This window comes from Hippoglossus stenolepis, chromosome 11, assembly GCF_022539355.2.
Source record: "Hippoglossus stenolepis isolate QCI-W04-F060 chromosome 11, HSTE1.2, whole genome shotgun sequence".
Classification (NCBI taxonomy): Eukaryota; Metazoa; Chordata; class Actinopteri; order Pleuronectiformes; family Pleuronectidae; genus Hippoglossus; species Hippoglossus stenolepis.
The window spans coordinates 1,196,154-1,211,543 of record NC_061493.1 but is presented as its reverse complement, the minus strand read 5'-3'; the positions used below and the strand labels follow the sequence as shown (position 1 = coordinate 1,211,543).

The window sequence follows — 15,390 nt, the reverse complement described above, 5'->3', positions numbered from 1 at the left end:
GTCACCCACCCCTCCATCTGCATGGTGGTGAGTAGATAATGAGTTAATTTAAATTTTTCGGTGAACTATCCCTTTAAGGTGAGGTCACTTTTCCTTAAAACTGGTTTTAACTGTGCCTTTGTGGTTTATGGCAGTTGTTTTTATGCGTTTTTTGTCAAATTTTCAGTTCATTTGCTAAAGCACTTAATCCATCAGTGTATTAGGATTTTAATTCAAGAAAAACTTAAACATAATTGGCAGATATACGGTAATACTGCAACAACACTGCAAAGAGACAAGTAAGTCTCAATTTTTCAATTTGAATTGCTCACAAAAAATTCTAAACCATTCATATCACCTGTCATTTTCTATGATTACTTTTTATTCCATTTTACTTTGTGAAAAAGTCTCAACAATTATTTTTCTTCAGTTTTCAACGAAGAAAATGTACTTAAGTTTGATAATGTAGTAATATCTCACCCATTAACAAAAAACAATACATACTTGCTACACCTTCTCAAATATTAGTATCTATTTTTTTTATATATACCTGTAAATTTAAAGATTTGTGGGTTGTTGATTGGTGATGTGACAAAATAAGCAGTTTGAACACCTGAGGTAACCTGAGACGTGTGTTAGTCATTATGTTTAACATTAAATACAGGCTGACCAATTAATTAAAAAAATAATAAATAGTCTAATTAATTATCATGAGCTGCTGATCAAAAACTGCTGTTGCCACCACAGCATGAGTGTGTTTTCCCATCACTGGTTAAAGTTCAAAAGCCAGAAAAGCTAAAAAAAAAAATTGGGTTTAGGGAACACGTTGTTAGCAGGACATACAAGCGTGATAAATTTCCGTTCGTCTTTTGTCAGTGAATACGTCTGGGCCCATATGCTGGACTACAAAGCTACGTGAAAGCAGCATTTAAAAAGCCAGGCCTACCACATTAAAGCCTATAACAATCTCTGTTCATGGTAAGTTATCACTCTCAATTAATCACCTCCCACAATGGGATATCTGATGTGTTCAAGCCCCCTGAAAGCTGCAGGTCAGGCTGAGGGCAGACTGACTCTCAGTTCCCCATTCTCTGTCCCCTCACTTCCCTTTCACTTTATCACATCTCTCAGCCACTGCCAACTGAAGTGCCTTTACATTTTTCTTATTCCGTGCACTTTCTGAAAGAATGAGAGAGTCAATCCAAAACAAACACAGAGAGATAGATGTAGGTGCTGGGATATGGGTCTTTTTGTTGAGCAAAAGCCTCTGTAGTCTGACTGGCTGGCTGACTGGCTGAGAGCCTTTCTGCCTGATTAAAACCCCTCCCTGATCATTCCACTGTGTTTCACAGGCTGTGTTAGCCTTTGAATGGTATTGTATTGTTAGGGTGCTCCTCATTCCTGCACTGCTGAATAGGTTTAACCACTGGTTTAGATTCAGTTACACGGTTTTGGTTGAAAGTGTCCCCCTCCCACTGCTTTGGACTCCATGGTTCTCTTGGCTGACCTGTTTATAAGCTGCAGTGGAAATGTCATGTCGCCCCTCCCATGGGCTGGACCTGACATCCACTTTGATAGGCAACAAAAAATGACTTTGGGTTGGGATTCAACCAATGGCTTTTTTTAACCACAATAAAATTCCTATTTATTGTGGAACAGTGGAGGATGGGCAAGCTCTGATGAGCATTGTTGAAAAGTATTCCTTAAAACAGAAACAGTTTCAGCAAAAAATTTTAAAAGTTTTATTGTATAAACAGAAACTTTTGTTAAGATTATACTGACATAATGCATTAAGTATTAAGTTAATTTCTTTCACATTAAGCGTATTAAGTTTTTTCATTTGAAAAATTACATAAGATTTTGCTTATCTGCAAACATTGTGTAGGTGCAGTAGCAGTTTTTTAAAATGTAAATTAAACTTTAATGCACATTTAGCATACGAGATGAAACCAAGAGGGAATGGGAGAAAGAAATACAAGAATATACATTTTTCAAAGATTGAAGCAATTGGTAATAGTAACTGTACCTTTAAAAAACATGTTGTGTTTTCACCATGAAGCTGATTACTCTTATTACTTAGCTACTCTAATAGTGTTACATACACCTGTTCACTGGCCATACTGAAACAGTTTGGAGCCCTGAAGAATGCACACATTCACTGTATTAGATGCTTTCAGCTCAGCTGGAGTGGAAAACAATGTTAATCAAGTCAGTGAAAGCCAATGGAAAGTCAATGGAAACTCAGTAGCTGTTTTCAGACATGACCAGTGGGTAAAGTCCGGAAAATTGGGTCCGGACATTATCCAGACTTTGCCTTTCACACATGCTCAACACAGTGGGAGGTTCCCATCACTGACGCATTCACAACAGCAACAGATCCTCCACGTTATTTAGGTGAGAGGTGGTGCAGCCGGCTGCAGCAGACAGAGGCAGGAAGCATGGTATTAATTCTGCTGAGGAGATCACGTGATCATGTTTACAGCACCCTGACACCGTCATCGGCTCTTATCACCACAAACCCTTCGTTGGTGTCTTCTATGTGTGTGACTCCACTTTTTCACCTGGAGATATTTGTTTTCTTTTGGGGTTATTTTCATGTGTGTCGCGTGTTAGAAGCGTTATCAATATTAATTTGAAAGTACAAACATCAATGTATTTTTCATTATTTATGTTTTTTATTCATTATCGAACCAGGAAGGTCCAATTGAAATATTTTCTACCAGGGTGTTCTGGTCAAGATAGGCAGCAAAAGGAAAAAGAGTTTCATTTAAATGTTCAAATTGGAACAGATTAGACCACAAAACATTGAAAGCAGATACAAAACAAGCAAAACATATACAGACATGAGGGGCTAAAAAGGAATCATGGTAAATATTGGTACATATTGTAAGCAATGATGTTACTGTATAACAAATATGTTAAAATATGCCAAGATTGAAATAGTTGAAATAGCTTTGCAGCGCATTCTGAGTTTAGAGTGTTTTAAAGGGGGATTACTCAGCTCTGTTCTGGGGGACAGGACCATCAGGCTTATTTTCTCTGATGATCTAGTGTTATAGCACATTAGACTACATCCAGAGATGTAGATGTGTACATATAAATGACATCACCGTAGTATAATACTGTAAAAGGTACTTTAGAGTACATTTTTTCTTGCATAAACCTGATTTAAAAAACTAAACTTTCGTCCATATGTTTTTGGAGGCTATTGTTATGGACACCAAAAGTCAACTTCAAATACAAGCGGATGTGCTCTTATTGAGTACCATCTGCATCTAATTCAAAATAGGCTAGTGAAACTTGATGGCACATAATTGTATCATCTGCATGAACATATACGTAGAGTGGCAGTGTGTGTTGGCGCATTCATGACCAACAGGGACCTGGGAGACTTGGTCTGCTCAATGTAATTGTTTCCCAGGTGGCTCATTATAACCCTATGAGTGGTCACATGTGGTACGAAAAGACACCAGACAAGATAATGGCCCTAATTCTACATGCAAGGTATTTGGGGAAATGTCTTGTCCTGAATGCCAGGTTAGCTGGTGAACCAGCTGGCCATTCTTCCATCCTTTTCACCTCTGATACCACCATCTCCTTCCTCTTTTTCCAGGTTGGCCTGAGACCAGAAATGGTAAATGGATTCTCTAGCCTTGATGACCATGCAAAAGGCTTTAAAGGATCCAGCCGCCGACCTTCTGGTCTGTATTTATGCAGCTGAAATTAGCGGGTGGCAAGAGGCTACACTGTTGCATTACCACTAAAAACAACAACACTTAAAAGACATATGCATTATTAAAAGTCAATTTATATCAAGCCAAGTAGATGTCATTTAGCCAATAGTCAATTATTCACCACCTAAAAGCTGCAACAGTTATTGATAAATGAACTCCACCTCCACCATTCTTACCCTTGCAGCAACACTTCACAGAAACACAATGAGGGGCAGGGAGGAGGGCATAATATAGACCGTTCTTTATTTAGCCAGATTTAGTGTGGGGGGGAGCTAAAACTAAACAATCCCCCCTTCATTTGATACAGCCTCTGTGGAACTGCATTTGGAGATCTGAGGGCTCCCTGTTGTGTGGTAGGAGACAGATTGTCAAGACACACAAATAAAAACTTAGATTAGTTATGTCTCTTTGAAGAACTGGACTTGCTAAACAGGAAATCCTATTTAAAGTAACATACTCCAAAGTGTTTGGTAAAAACACAAATTTATATGTGCACAGTCTCTCACACACAAATGGACACAAGACCTACCTCTGTTCATTTCCCATTAGTTCCCTGGTGCCTTGAAATAGGACAAGCCTATAATCAATTAGTCGTTCTCTCTTCACGTGGCTGTCAATTAGCCTTTCCAGTGATTGGGTATATGACTAGTTTTGTAGCTGAACCAGCTTCCCTCCTCTACTTACTACACTGCTTACAACTAATAACCTAATAACAACACTTGATTTGACATTTATTGGACGGATACATTACGCTCCAACTGAGAACATGATGGAGTCCCAATAAAAGTGGTGTTCATTTGACTTTTGACTTGTGGATTTTACTTTTGACGTTCACTTGTGTTTCTTTCAGCACTTATATCTGCATTCCATGATCTTTCATCTCGTTTGACATGGTCATGTCATCTTAGGCTGCATCTCCTCTAATGGGGAGATTTTTCGTCAAGCAGATAGGAAAAAGGCACACATTTAATTGCATTATAACAATATACCCGTGCCATCCACATTACACATTGCATACATAATGATACAGCATATTGAATTGTTAAAATCTTTATCCAAATTGTTCATGTCTTTTTGTAAGAGCTAAACATAAGAGAACAATTCATGATGTGTTTGTTCTGTAACCTCGTTAGGGTTATCTCCGTCTACAAAGTCATATAGAAACGTGTTTACCAGGCAGAGGTCCAGGAAATGCTGTATCTAACAGTTTTTAGGCTTGAATCATATCAAGGACGAAAAGTCAAAATAACTCTGTTGCTTTACATATCAACATTCAGTTTGTTGTAATTATTAGGAACCAATGCTGCTAGGAAAGCTGGGAAAACACTGTGTTAAAGTTTGAATTAAATCATACTTAAAAATCTGTCACATGATTTTTACCAACATGTTAAAAGATTCGATAGACAGTGTTACAATGCTTAAACTAAATAAAACATTCGGATTCAGTGACGGCAGTGCTGAATTTCATAGTCTGCATCTTAAAAAGAGCAAAGTGTAAAGAATAAAAACTGTGTAAACTGTGGGTTTTTGGGGCTAAATATATAGGAAAAGTCAGTGTTGACTTAAACATTCTAAAACTGATTTGATACAATGTTTTAAAAGTTGGTAACAATGATATACTGTGTTTATAAAAGGTTCTGTGTGCCCCTCAGGCTGCTCTCACACATCAGTGGGTCTCCATGGATACTGACTTGAAACATATTTTACAGCCTGTTGGAGCAGCTCAGGAGGGTTTCCTTCTTCACTTCTGCCTCTCCTTTCACAACCATACTCTATTGGTCTGCAAGAACAGCAGATATAGTGTCTGCACTGAGGATCGCTTTAAAAGTAATTTGTTTCATTGGAAAGTGGATAAATAGCAGTGGCTGGTTGTAGGAGGCTTCCTGCCGAGTTTGACCGCTCCTGGGTTAATCACAGTCCCTCTGAGGCTGAAAGCTTTCCCAGTCAACACTGGCCACCAGCCACTGGAAGCTCTGGCTTACAGCACAGCCAGCTGGGGTTCAGCTGCAGGGAGAGGAAGAGGCAACTGTTAGATGTATTTTTTTAAACCTAATGATGATCACTAATATACTGTATTTGCTTGGCCATTTCCATTTAGTCGTATTTTTACCCATTTTATCTATACCCTATGTTTCAGAAGAAAGGTTGGAAGTGAAAAAAAGTTAGAATTACACAAATGTTAATACTTACATTTAGTTAGCAGTGAATGCCAGACTAGTTCAAGGGTTTTATCAGAACCAACCTATTAACAGTTTATATGAATTTACATTGTAATACAATTAGGTCTTTTTTTCTGTGTTCCTGTAGGCACATGGTTTTTTTTATATTGTCAATCGACGATATCCCCTCTCTTTTCACATTGGCTTTGTTGTTGTACAGTTTACAATGAACAGAGTGAGACTGTTAGTAAGTAAAATGATCTAATTAAGACAAAAGAAAAACGGAAATCATTTTCTTCATAAAAAAACTTACTAATAATAATTAAACATTCCTCCACGTGTTAACAAGTGATCATTTAAAACTCTCCATTTTGGGAACTTTTCCTTTTAGTTCTTGTTTTACATCTTAAATCTTAAAACAAACGGTGATTCTTGTTGTTGAGAAAACACATTAGCCTTAAAAAAGTTATAATAGTCAGCTTATTTTTTTCAATTGTCACAGGGGAACTTGTTAAAGAGAAACACGTGGCTCTCACGGGGACTTTAGGCTGAAACTGTGATTATTCTGTATTAAAAATACACACAAAGTGGCCTTTAAGTGTTTTGATCCGTTTATTTAACTTTGCCGACAGGACAAATCAGGCAAGACTGTTTCACTGCAGTATTTGACAAAAAAAATAAGCTGCCATTTCAACAGCAAAAAACTATTTTCTGCATGCGGCTTTTGTTTTTGATTGATTTGACGTTCGCATAATGCTGACTTTCTCCATCCCATCGGCTGACTGAAACGGCCTTTTTGTGCCACTTGACTCCGTCTTACACACTCAGCTGCATTTGTCTTGCAAATACATCCCCGCTGCGCCTCGTTCAGACGAGGAAAAGAGAGCAGTCGGACATCAGTGAAGTTCAAGCCAGCGAACAAGCGGAGAGGCTGTTCCATGGCAGCCGCTTTTGTCGATATCAAAACGGAGAGCTGGTGAAAAATGATGCATGCTTTTACACCTCTGAATCCTGGCAACTGACAGAGTGGGGATGTTGGGTAACTTAAAAAAAACACTCCCCTCCCTGGCGACTGAAGTCAGTGTTGGAGGCGAACAAAGGAGTCACGGTATAACCGGGTTGAGTGTCCTCCAGCGCACGACGGGGATCAGCAGCGCAGAATGCAGGAGATGGATGGTGACGCACACGTACAAACGGCCGTGACCTAAATTAGCATTTTAGTGATTTATCATTTGTGGTTTTAGTCGTTGATTTTTTCAGAATTAAAAAAGAAAATCGACCATTTGTCAGTACATGAGGGCTGCAGGTTGGGAGCTTTTCTGCCGAACATTTATCTGTGATTGTATGAAGATGTTTTGCTGGTAAAGGCCTGAGCTTTGCCTGGAAAATGCAATAACTAGTTACCAATATTTGTTTGTTCAGGCCTATTTATTTCTTGCTCTTTGTCCACTGCCTTGAAATCCGCGCTGACATCAGCCCAGCCTGGTTCATTTCAATAGCTTTTCAAAGGATCTTAATCGTGAATAGACTGTAATATTTCATGATGGGGCACGCAAAAGCTGTGCACAATGCCTCTCATATCCACTCTGCTTTCAACCGCAACAAAGATCATAGCAAGACGTCTTTGTGGCTAATTCAGTCAAAGGCGCATCTCCCGTGCTCCAGCGTGGAGGTCAGGCCGCCGTGTTCCGTCCACCAGGGGGGTTTTCAGGGGCCAAAGGCAGCCAGCTGGCTCCGACACAGCGAAAGAGAAACACACACACACACACACACACACACACACACACACACACACACACACACACACACACACACACACACACACACACACACACACACACTCATGCCATTCAGTAATTTCTGAGGCCCGAATGCAAATAGGTTAATGCTCGGACCGACTGACTCTCACTGAAGGAAAGATGTTCAAAACAAATCCTGCTTTTAATCCGATAGAGATGACATCTAATTCCTCTAATAAAATCGACCTGGGAGAAGAATCCCTCACCTGTAACTCTTGCCGTGGTTTCTGCATTTCTCCGTCTATTTAAGTTTTTTTCGTGTAGTTTTTCCTCACTCTTGTCAAAGGTTAAGGACAGAGGGCAGAAGAATATGGGCTATAAAAATATATTTATTTTATTTTGATTTGATTTGAAAATAGAATGAAATAGAACGAAATAAAATTGTATTAAATAATGTAGGGTTTGGTAGGATGTTATACGAGTGAGTTTTCCACCAGAATCGAAAGGCAGTGACATAAAATGTTAACTCTAACCAAATGTTCAGCATATCGAGGTACCAGACAGACAAACATTCAATTGCAGTAAAACGCACCACAACAACACCCTGCATCCGTATGATTCACTTTACTGTATCATGTTGAGTTGCTAATTAAACATATTGTGTGTTGGACACATGGGCATTTCTTCATCACACCCCATGTTTTATATCCTAAATTGAATTGTTAGCAAACTTATATTGGATCATTGTGGATCTATCAGGGGAAGCGTGATGTCAGGCCGCACTAATGGAATGTTGCCTGGAATCACACAGGGAGCATTGTCAGCCCATCAATCTGGCTGGTCATCGTCACTTCACATATAAGCCACGTCTTAAAAATACAAGGAACTGCTCCTGTCTGTTGATTCGAAGGATCACGAGGCTCTCGTGAGGGTGTGAGCTGCAGCCAAGTGCAAGTACATTAAACCTGTGCACGACAGACGCACTATTACGCAATACGCAGGCGAAACTGGAAACAAGCATTCAGCTTTTACGCATGAATGCACTGCGCCTGGGATCAGAGTTTATGGAGGATTATTATTTTCACTGGAAGTTTTGTCGGTAGAATTTTAATTTGACAAATTATATGACAAGTTATTAGCCATACACAACATACATACATTCACTAAAATTTCCATTTTATTTGTACAATAGAACAGACAGTAGTTTTACAACACACTATTCATCATTAAGATGCAGCAAAAGTGAACTGTCATACTAATCAAGATAATTATATTATAGCTTCATCATACAATGTCCGTAAAAAGTTCAAATTTAGTCCATGCGCACTTACGTCAGCCAAAGTATGTCCATGCGCTTCACGGATATCCGTGCGCAAAAACAACAGCCAAATCCAAGGTAATGCATCTCCGACCCACATCACAAACATACAGTAACTTCCTTAAACTGCGCGATCGTGAATGCCATAAAAAATCTAACCATTCTCTAATTATTTTCCCACTCATTCTTCTGTCTGTGCCACTCATATTTGCTCAATAAGAGAAGCTGTGCGTGCGTCCCGCACGTGTTGCCGGCGCATAAAGTTGGAGCTTTTGAGAAGTTAAATATCCCGGAAAAAACACAAGTTAGTGTCTCAAGGGCTTCACGTGGACAAAAGACCAGCGCCTTAGCACCATATGCTTAATGGCTACAGCCGTCCAGCCTTTATTAAAGGTAAAAAGTGGCCCTTAAAAGTTGGAAAGGCTCCTTTATTTGAGTTAGATGGAGCACTTGCGCACAAAACCAGAAGCGCGCATTGCCATTGACTCGCCCCTTTCTCTCTCTCTTTCAGGAGTCTGGAGCAGCCACCGTCATCGCCCGTTTCACTCCAACATAAGCTTTTCATCACCCTGCTTTGTTCTCAGTGAAAGTAATGCTGCGAATCAAAGAGATGACAATATTTTCCATCAGCTTGGAGACCCAAGACAAGAGCCCTCGAGCTTTGGCAAAAATCAGGGCCGGTTATTCATCCTGTCACTCCGCACCTGTGGTCCCGCATTCAAAGTATACAAACCTGTCCCTATTAACATTAATTATTCACAAACAACACAAAGGCTGAAATAGAGCAGGTTGAAGTCTGTTTATGGCTTCTAAATGTTTTATTCCTCTGAAGATGTGCCCAAAGCTTTTTACTCGCCCTTGCTCGCACCGAGTGCCGTCTCTCTTTCAGCCTTGAGTAGCCCTACAGTTTGGGATTTTACAATCGTAGCATCTGCTTAATCTTATAAATGAAAATATGACACAAAACATAGCGAACAGAAGGTTTGGTAAATCCTGGTAATGAGTGATCAACGCGGGAAACAATAGTGCAGGATGGCGAGAGCCGTATGGTTCCGGGGGCATTTGGGCAGTTTGCTCTCTTGTGGAGAAAGCGCCAGGTGATGGCTAGAAAATCGCCGTTCTGAGGCGGAGAAAACATCAAATCCACCTCCTTTCTCTCTTTGAAAAAAATAGAAGACATAAATTTAATTGGCTTATCAAGGCGCGGCAAAGGCCTGGCTGTTAATTGGCTGGGGGCGCACAAAACAAACGTGGGGACATGTTTAGCCTGGCTGGCCGGCGCTGCTCTTTCAGCCTGGTGTCACATCATTGAAAATGTGTTTTATTATTGCAAAATGTCATGCTCTACAGTTGCCATATTGTGTCCTAGACAAAGGCTGATAGAACATTAAGACGTGGAAAACGGTGCCAACCCGTCTCGAAGACACTGCAAGGGCCTCTCTCTTTGCTTGCTTTTAGGCAGCTGCTGTCCAGAGACTCAGGCGCAAGGACATGAAAAGAGACAACGTTTGAGCCACCAGGTGCATCCCCGGAGAACACGGCAGAGAGCGTTCCCGTTTCAGCAGGACATGGAGGGGCTCATAAAGGTGTCATTTAGATTGGAAGGTCACATCTGAAGGGAAATAGCACACTAGAAGGGTGAACCTAGCTATACCCTCTCCTTGCCACACATCACCTCCTGCTTCTTCATCTGTCAGTAAGCACACATCAGACACCTGTTGGTTACTAGGCGCTTCACCGCGGCCACAGCTGAGCCATTTCGCCGGCGAGTTATTGGCAGACAAATAGGGTTTCATACCTCCACTGATGTATAGGGCCTGATGACATGTTCTCTTTATTTATTGTTAATAGCCTACCATCTCCTTTTCTGCTGTGAGTGCGAACCAAAACACAGCCACGGATGCATTACGGTTCTAATCGACGCTTTTCTTTTGCTTTTAAAGACATCAAGAGACCTTAAGCATCAGTATGATGAGTGCAGAAGAGAGGCGACTCATTGATAAACTACCTGGTATCGTTATTAGTACGTCTTCAGTGGTGAGCAGAGAAAGATAATAACTCATTTTATTATAGTATATGACTGTAACTCCTGCAAGCCCATGGAATTATTATTTAGAGCGTTTCGTGTTATACTGTATGTGAAATGTATTTTAAGAGTTAAAGCAGTCGACCTTAATCATTGTTTTATTGATCCAATAAAACCACTATGAGACAATATTAAAATGAAATAATCCGATCTGAATAGAATCTACTTTATTTGATACCATATTTTGTATTATGAATATATAAATACATATGTATGTGATGCAAACGTCAAACTCTGCTCGTAAAGTGAAAAACACTCCTCAACAGCACACGTTTTATAAAATGCTTTATAAGGCGGCACTAAAGATTTAATGCACGTGTTCAATAGTATGAATGTGATAATATGTCTGTATAATACCATAAATAAATGTACCAAAGTATTAAAAGTAAGAGAGAACGGTCAATTTTAGTCTTAGGGCTAGTAAATAAAGTTATAGTTCTGTAGCTTTTTTCTAGTATTGTATTAGCCTATAAACTTGTTTATGTCTATCGCTTTGGAATTTAAATCTAAAAGGATCCTTCACGATTATAGATAGAACAGATAGACTGACAACGGCGATTACAGAAAGTCATATAAAACCCCGGGGTTCGCCTGAGGTAAACTACTTAAACTGAGAGGTTTAATGAACTGAAGTGACTGTATCGGTGTTCATCGTGTGATCAGAATGGATCTCACAGTTCCTGAGAGTCATCTACAGAAACAGTTGACACTTTTCCATCCTCGCACACGCGATGTGTTCGGTGAAGTTCTTTGCTGTCTGCCCTGTACTGTAGGTATGAAAGCGCTCCGCCTGTCTATATGGTGAATCAGCGGCCTTTGAGCTCAGCGCCGAGCCTTTCTCCACCAAATTACCGCTTGGCGTGGCCCATAATGTCCAGGCCTGCCGGGAGCTGTAGAAAATAAAACCTGTCACACAGTAAAATGGTCGTGTCCTTTTAAGCCTTGCCAAGCCCGTAGCCGGAGTGACAAGATAGTCGGGGATATTTCAGCCTGTCCTTTACGCTTCGCTGCGACCGCACCAAAGGATGCTGAGAGGCGTTCTGCGCTCCGCTCTCCAAGAACCATCAACCAAACAAAGACGCTAAGGTGCGAGGAACTACAAAGCTACCACTGTTTTAACCCAATGCTTTGCTGCTGCACAATCAAAGAGGAACCTTCCCTCCTGCCAAAGAGATGAAGTTGCCAGCATTGACTCCCTAACATTTGACTTTCTAATGGCTTTAATAGGATTACATGCTCCTGACGCGCTGGTAATGAGAAGCGGACAGAGAGGGAGGGGGGTGGGAGAGAGAGAGAGAGACAGAGCGAGAGAGAGTGTGTGTGTGTGTCTGGGGGATATGATGTATAGAAATATAAGATAACTCACCTGTTGTGTGTTCATATTTTCAGAATCCAAACATTCAGCATCCCAAGAGCGCCCTTGCATCCATGCGTTTCACGTCACGCCAGTGTCGTGTTTGCAGCTTTTAGGAACGCACGGTTCATATATTGCAGGGGGGGGGGGGGGCCGCGGGGAGTTCGTGCGGAAATATTGGAGGGATCCGCTACCACGGGAAAATCTGTCCTGGCAGCACCTGGCCGTAGAGAGCAGCATTCAACAGATTCCCACCATACTGCTGCCTGCGCTTTCAACAAGTTCAGCTGTTGTTGGTATACAGCGTCTTCGCGTTAGCATCTCATTAGCGTATTGATGTCACAGTATTAGTTTGTGTTAACTCTCCGCGGCGTCCCCCTCTTCTTCTCAGAGTTGGACTTCCCTCTGCCCATTGGCAAGGAAACGCCATGCAGTAGGCACCATTATGTAGGGGATGGGAACAACACGATGTTTCATCGGTGTGTATTTTAGTGACATGCTTAGTTGCAATGTCCAACCGAATATGTTTTTGCTCTGATCTCCCGGGGAGGAGAATAAAGGGTCATACGATTGACAGATGATTTGGCGTGTTTTTTCAAAAACAGGTAATGGAGATTCAGTAGACTATTGTGTTCGAATGTCAGATCAACTGAGCGACACTTCGTAAACAAACACGTTGTTTGCACGTATAAGCTTTCAGTTACATTCGTTGGACCTCATTTTAAAGCCAATTTAAATCAGTTAAATCTTGCTTAAAATGTCTACTGGATGAGCCTTGGTATAATAATTTCAGTTTCCAAGGTCAAACAATTGGTTATGTAGGCTGATAAATAATTATGTATATAGACAAATGGTTTAGGAAAGAAAGATCGTTTTTATCAACAGGTGCTTTTATTTGCAGGTTGTATATAAATATACGAAATCATTGTACAATAGTATAAAAATAATTTAAATTCAGTAGAATTAAATTAAAACATATATTATCACTTGTGACAAAATAAATACATGATTGTCAGTTGCCTGAATTACAAACAAATTATCAACATGATAAAAAAAATTACAACATTGAATACAACAACTGTACAGTGAACTCTGGTGCTCACAATTTGCCTAGAGGTGCATGTTGAAAAATATTAACGTAATGCATTTCTTAGTCTTCACATTTACAGTGTGCGTTGTACAAAGCACGTCAGATGGACTGGTAATTGGCCACAAGGCCGAGAGGAGGCTCGTTTTCAATATCCGTGTTGCCCGGTTTGTTGGGCCGTTTTCTCGGATCTTCCGGGGTCCAGACCTTGGTGGTGCGGATGATGTTCTGCTCCCGGAGTTGTTTTTCATCGGACCATGACAGAGAGTGACCGGCCAGCGGAGGCAGCCCGTAGTCCGGGTCGCTTGGGGAGGGAGACCCTGAGGGAAAAGAAGAACATGAACATTAGCCTTGTAACTTTTTTTTATATCTCTATCTACAAACTATTGTTGTCGTCCTGTTTTTGTAGACCAGGCCCATGCAGGCTTTTACTAAGTATAAATATAAATGACTGCATGCGTCAAAACTTTGGATCAGAGATGCTTAGAAAGACAACTGTACTGCATATTGTTGTTTACATAGTCTCGTCATCACTAATGGGACTACACCACTGAATGTGTCGGCTATGATCTTTAGATGGACTTACTTGTTCCCCTGTGACAGATGATAACCTTCTTGGGTTGCACGTGGATTTCGGTGCTGGAGTTTCTGATGGGCAGATCGGATTGCACAAGCTCGGCAAGGAAGTTGATGTAGCCGATGGCGAGCCGCAGAGTGTCCACCTTGGAGAGTCTCTTTTCGTAGGGCAGAGTGGGGATGTGGGTGCGAAGACCCTCGAACGCGTCATTGATGGACTGCATCCGCCGTCGCTCCCTGACGTTGGCCGCCTGTCTCAGGTGCTGCATCTCCCTGTCAGACCGCATCCGCCTCCTCCGCTTCAGTAGAGGTCCGCCGTGATGGCCCGTCTGTGGGGACAGGTCCGACGTGCTGTCCGCACAGCCGTATGAGAAGGTGGAGGATGAGGAGGAAAAGGACATGTTGCCGATGTCGTAGTCTCCATCATGAGGCGCCGCTCTGCTGCAGTCGTCTTTGCTGTAATAGTCTTGGAAATGACTGGTGAGGAAGTCGACGTCGTCCTCCAAAAAGTCATCGGTGTCCAGGTGTCCGTCCCTTGACGAGTGGTCGGTGAAAAAGTCGTCATCGTCGAAATAAGGAGGAGAGGAGAAAGAGTCGAGTGCAGAGAAGGGGTCCAGCACACTGTCCATCTTTGTCTGCGCTGTTTCTTTTCTCCCGTGGTAACAATGACACGCTGTTTCGTCCCTGCTCACTGCTCACGCTCAACACGTAGTTTTAGTTGAGAACCGGCACGCGAGGGTTGTTTATAGCGACATCCATTGTCGCGTGCCGTTCGCCAGTAGAGCCAACCAATCACAGCTCTGTCCGAAGGCGCACCTCGCGCTTTTCTCCGGGCACGCCCCGCCCCCTGAACTCCAGTCAGCATCTGAGCGGAGCTGCCTGCACGAGACTCTGTTCACAGATCAACCCTTTAACAAGCAGCTCCGAACCAGTCAACGGCTTTATGACACAGACATACAGACACAATGTAGCCAGCTTACAGACACACGTCCCTCAAAGTCATTTGTCTGTCTGCAATGAAGAATGTGTCCGAATTTATTCGTCTTAAAACAGACTGGTGGTCTGTCGAAATACGCCCAGCTCATAATGAACCAACTTCCCTTTTTGACATATCTGCAGGATGAGATATGGTGACACGTTGAGGAAAAGGCCATGTAAAGTGTTTCATAAATGTGCGCGTATTAATCAATAATGATGATTCGAACGAATTATAACCTGTCCGATACCTCAACTTTTCTGTTCTTATTATTATTAATTACCAATTGATATTATATGTATGTATCTTTCGTTTGTAGGCTAGACAAATGTAGTGTTATTGAACACCAACAGCTTCAGAACATTAAAAACAGAAGAGATTT

The 15,390-nt window shown here is 41.4% G+C and overlaps 1 protein-coding gene across 1 annotated transcript; it reads right to left on the bottom strand.

Annotated features, from left to right (window-relative positions):
- Positions 1-13,365: 13,365 nt before the first annotated feature.
- On the bottom strand, positions 13,366-14,730 carry ptf1a (pancreas associated transcription factor 1a). The gene is made up of 2 exons (XM_035170246.2): positions 14,043-14,730; positions 13,366-13,776 (listed from the first exon to the last, which is right to left on the bottom strand). The coding sequence occupies exons 1-2, from the start codon at positions 14,659-14,661 to the stop codon at positions 13,559-13,561; spliced, it is 837 nt and encodes a 278-aa protein (XP_035026137.1). The 5' UTR covers positions 14,662-14,730; the 3' UTR covers positions 13,366-13,558.
- Positions 14,731-15,390: the final 660 nt, after the last annotated feature.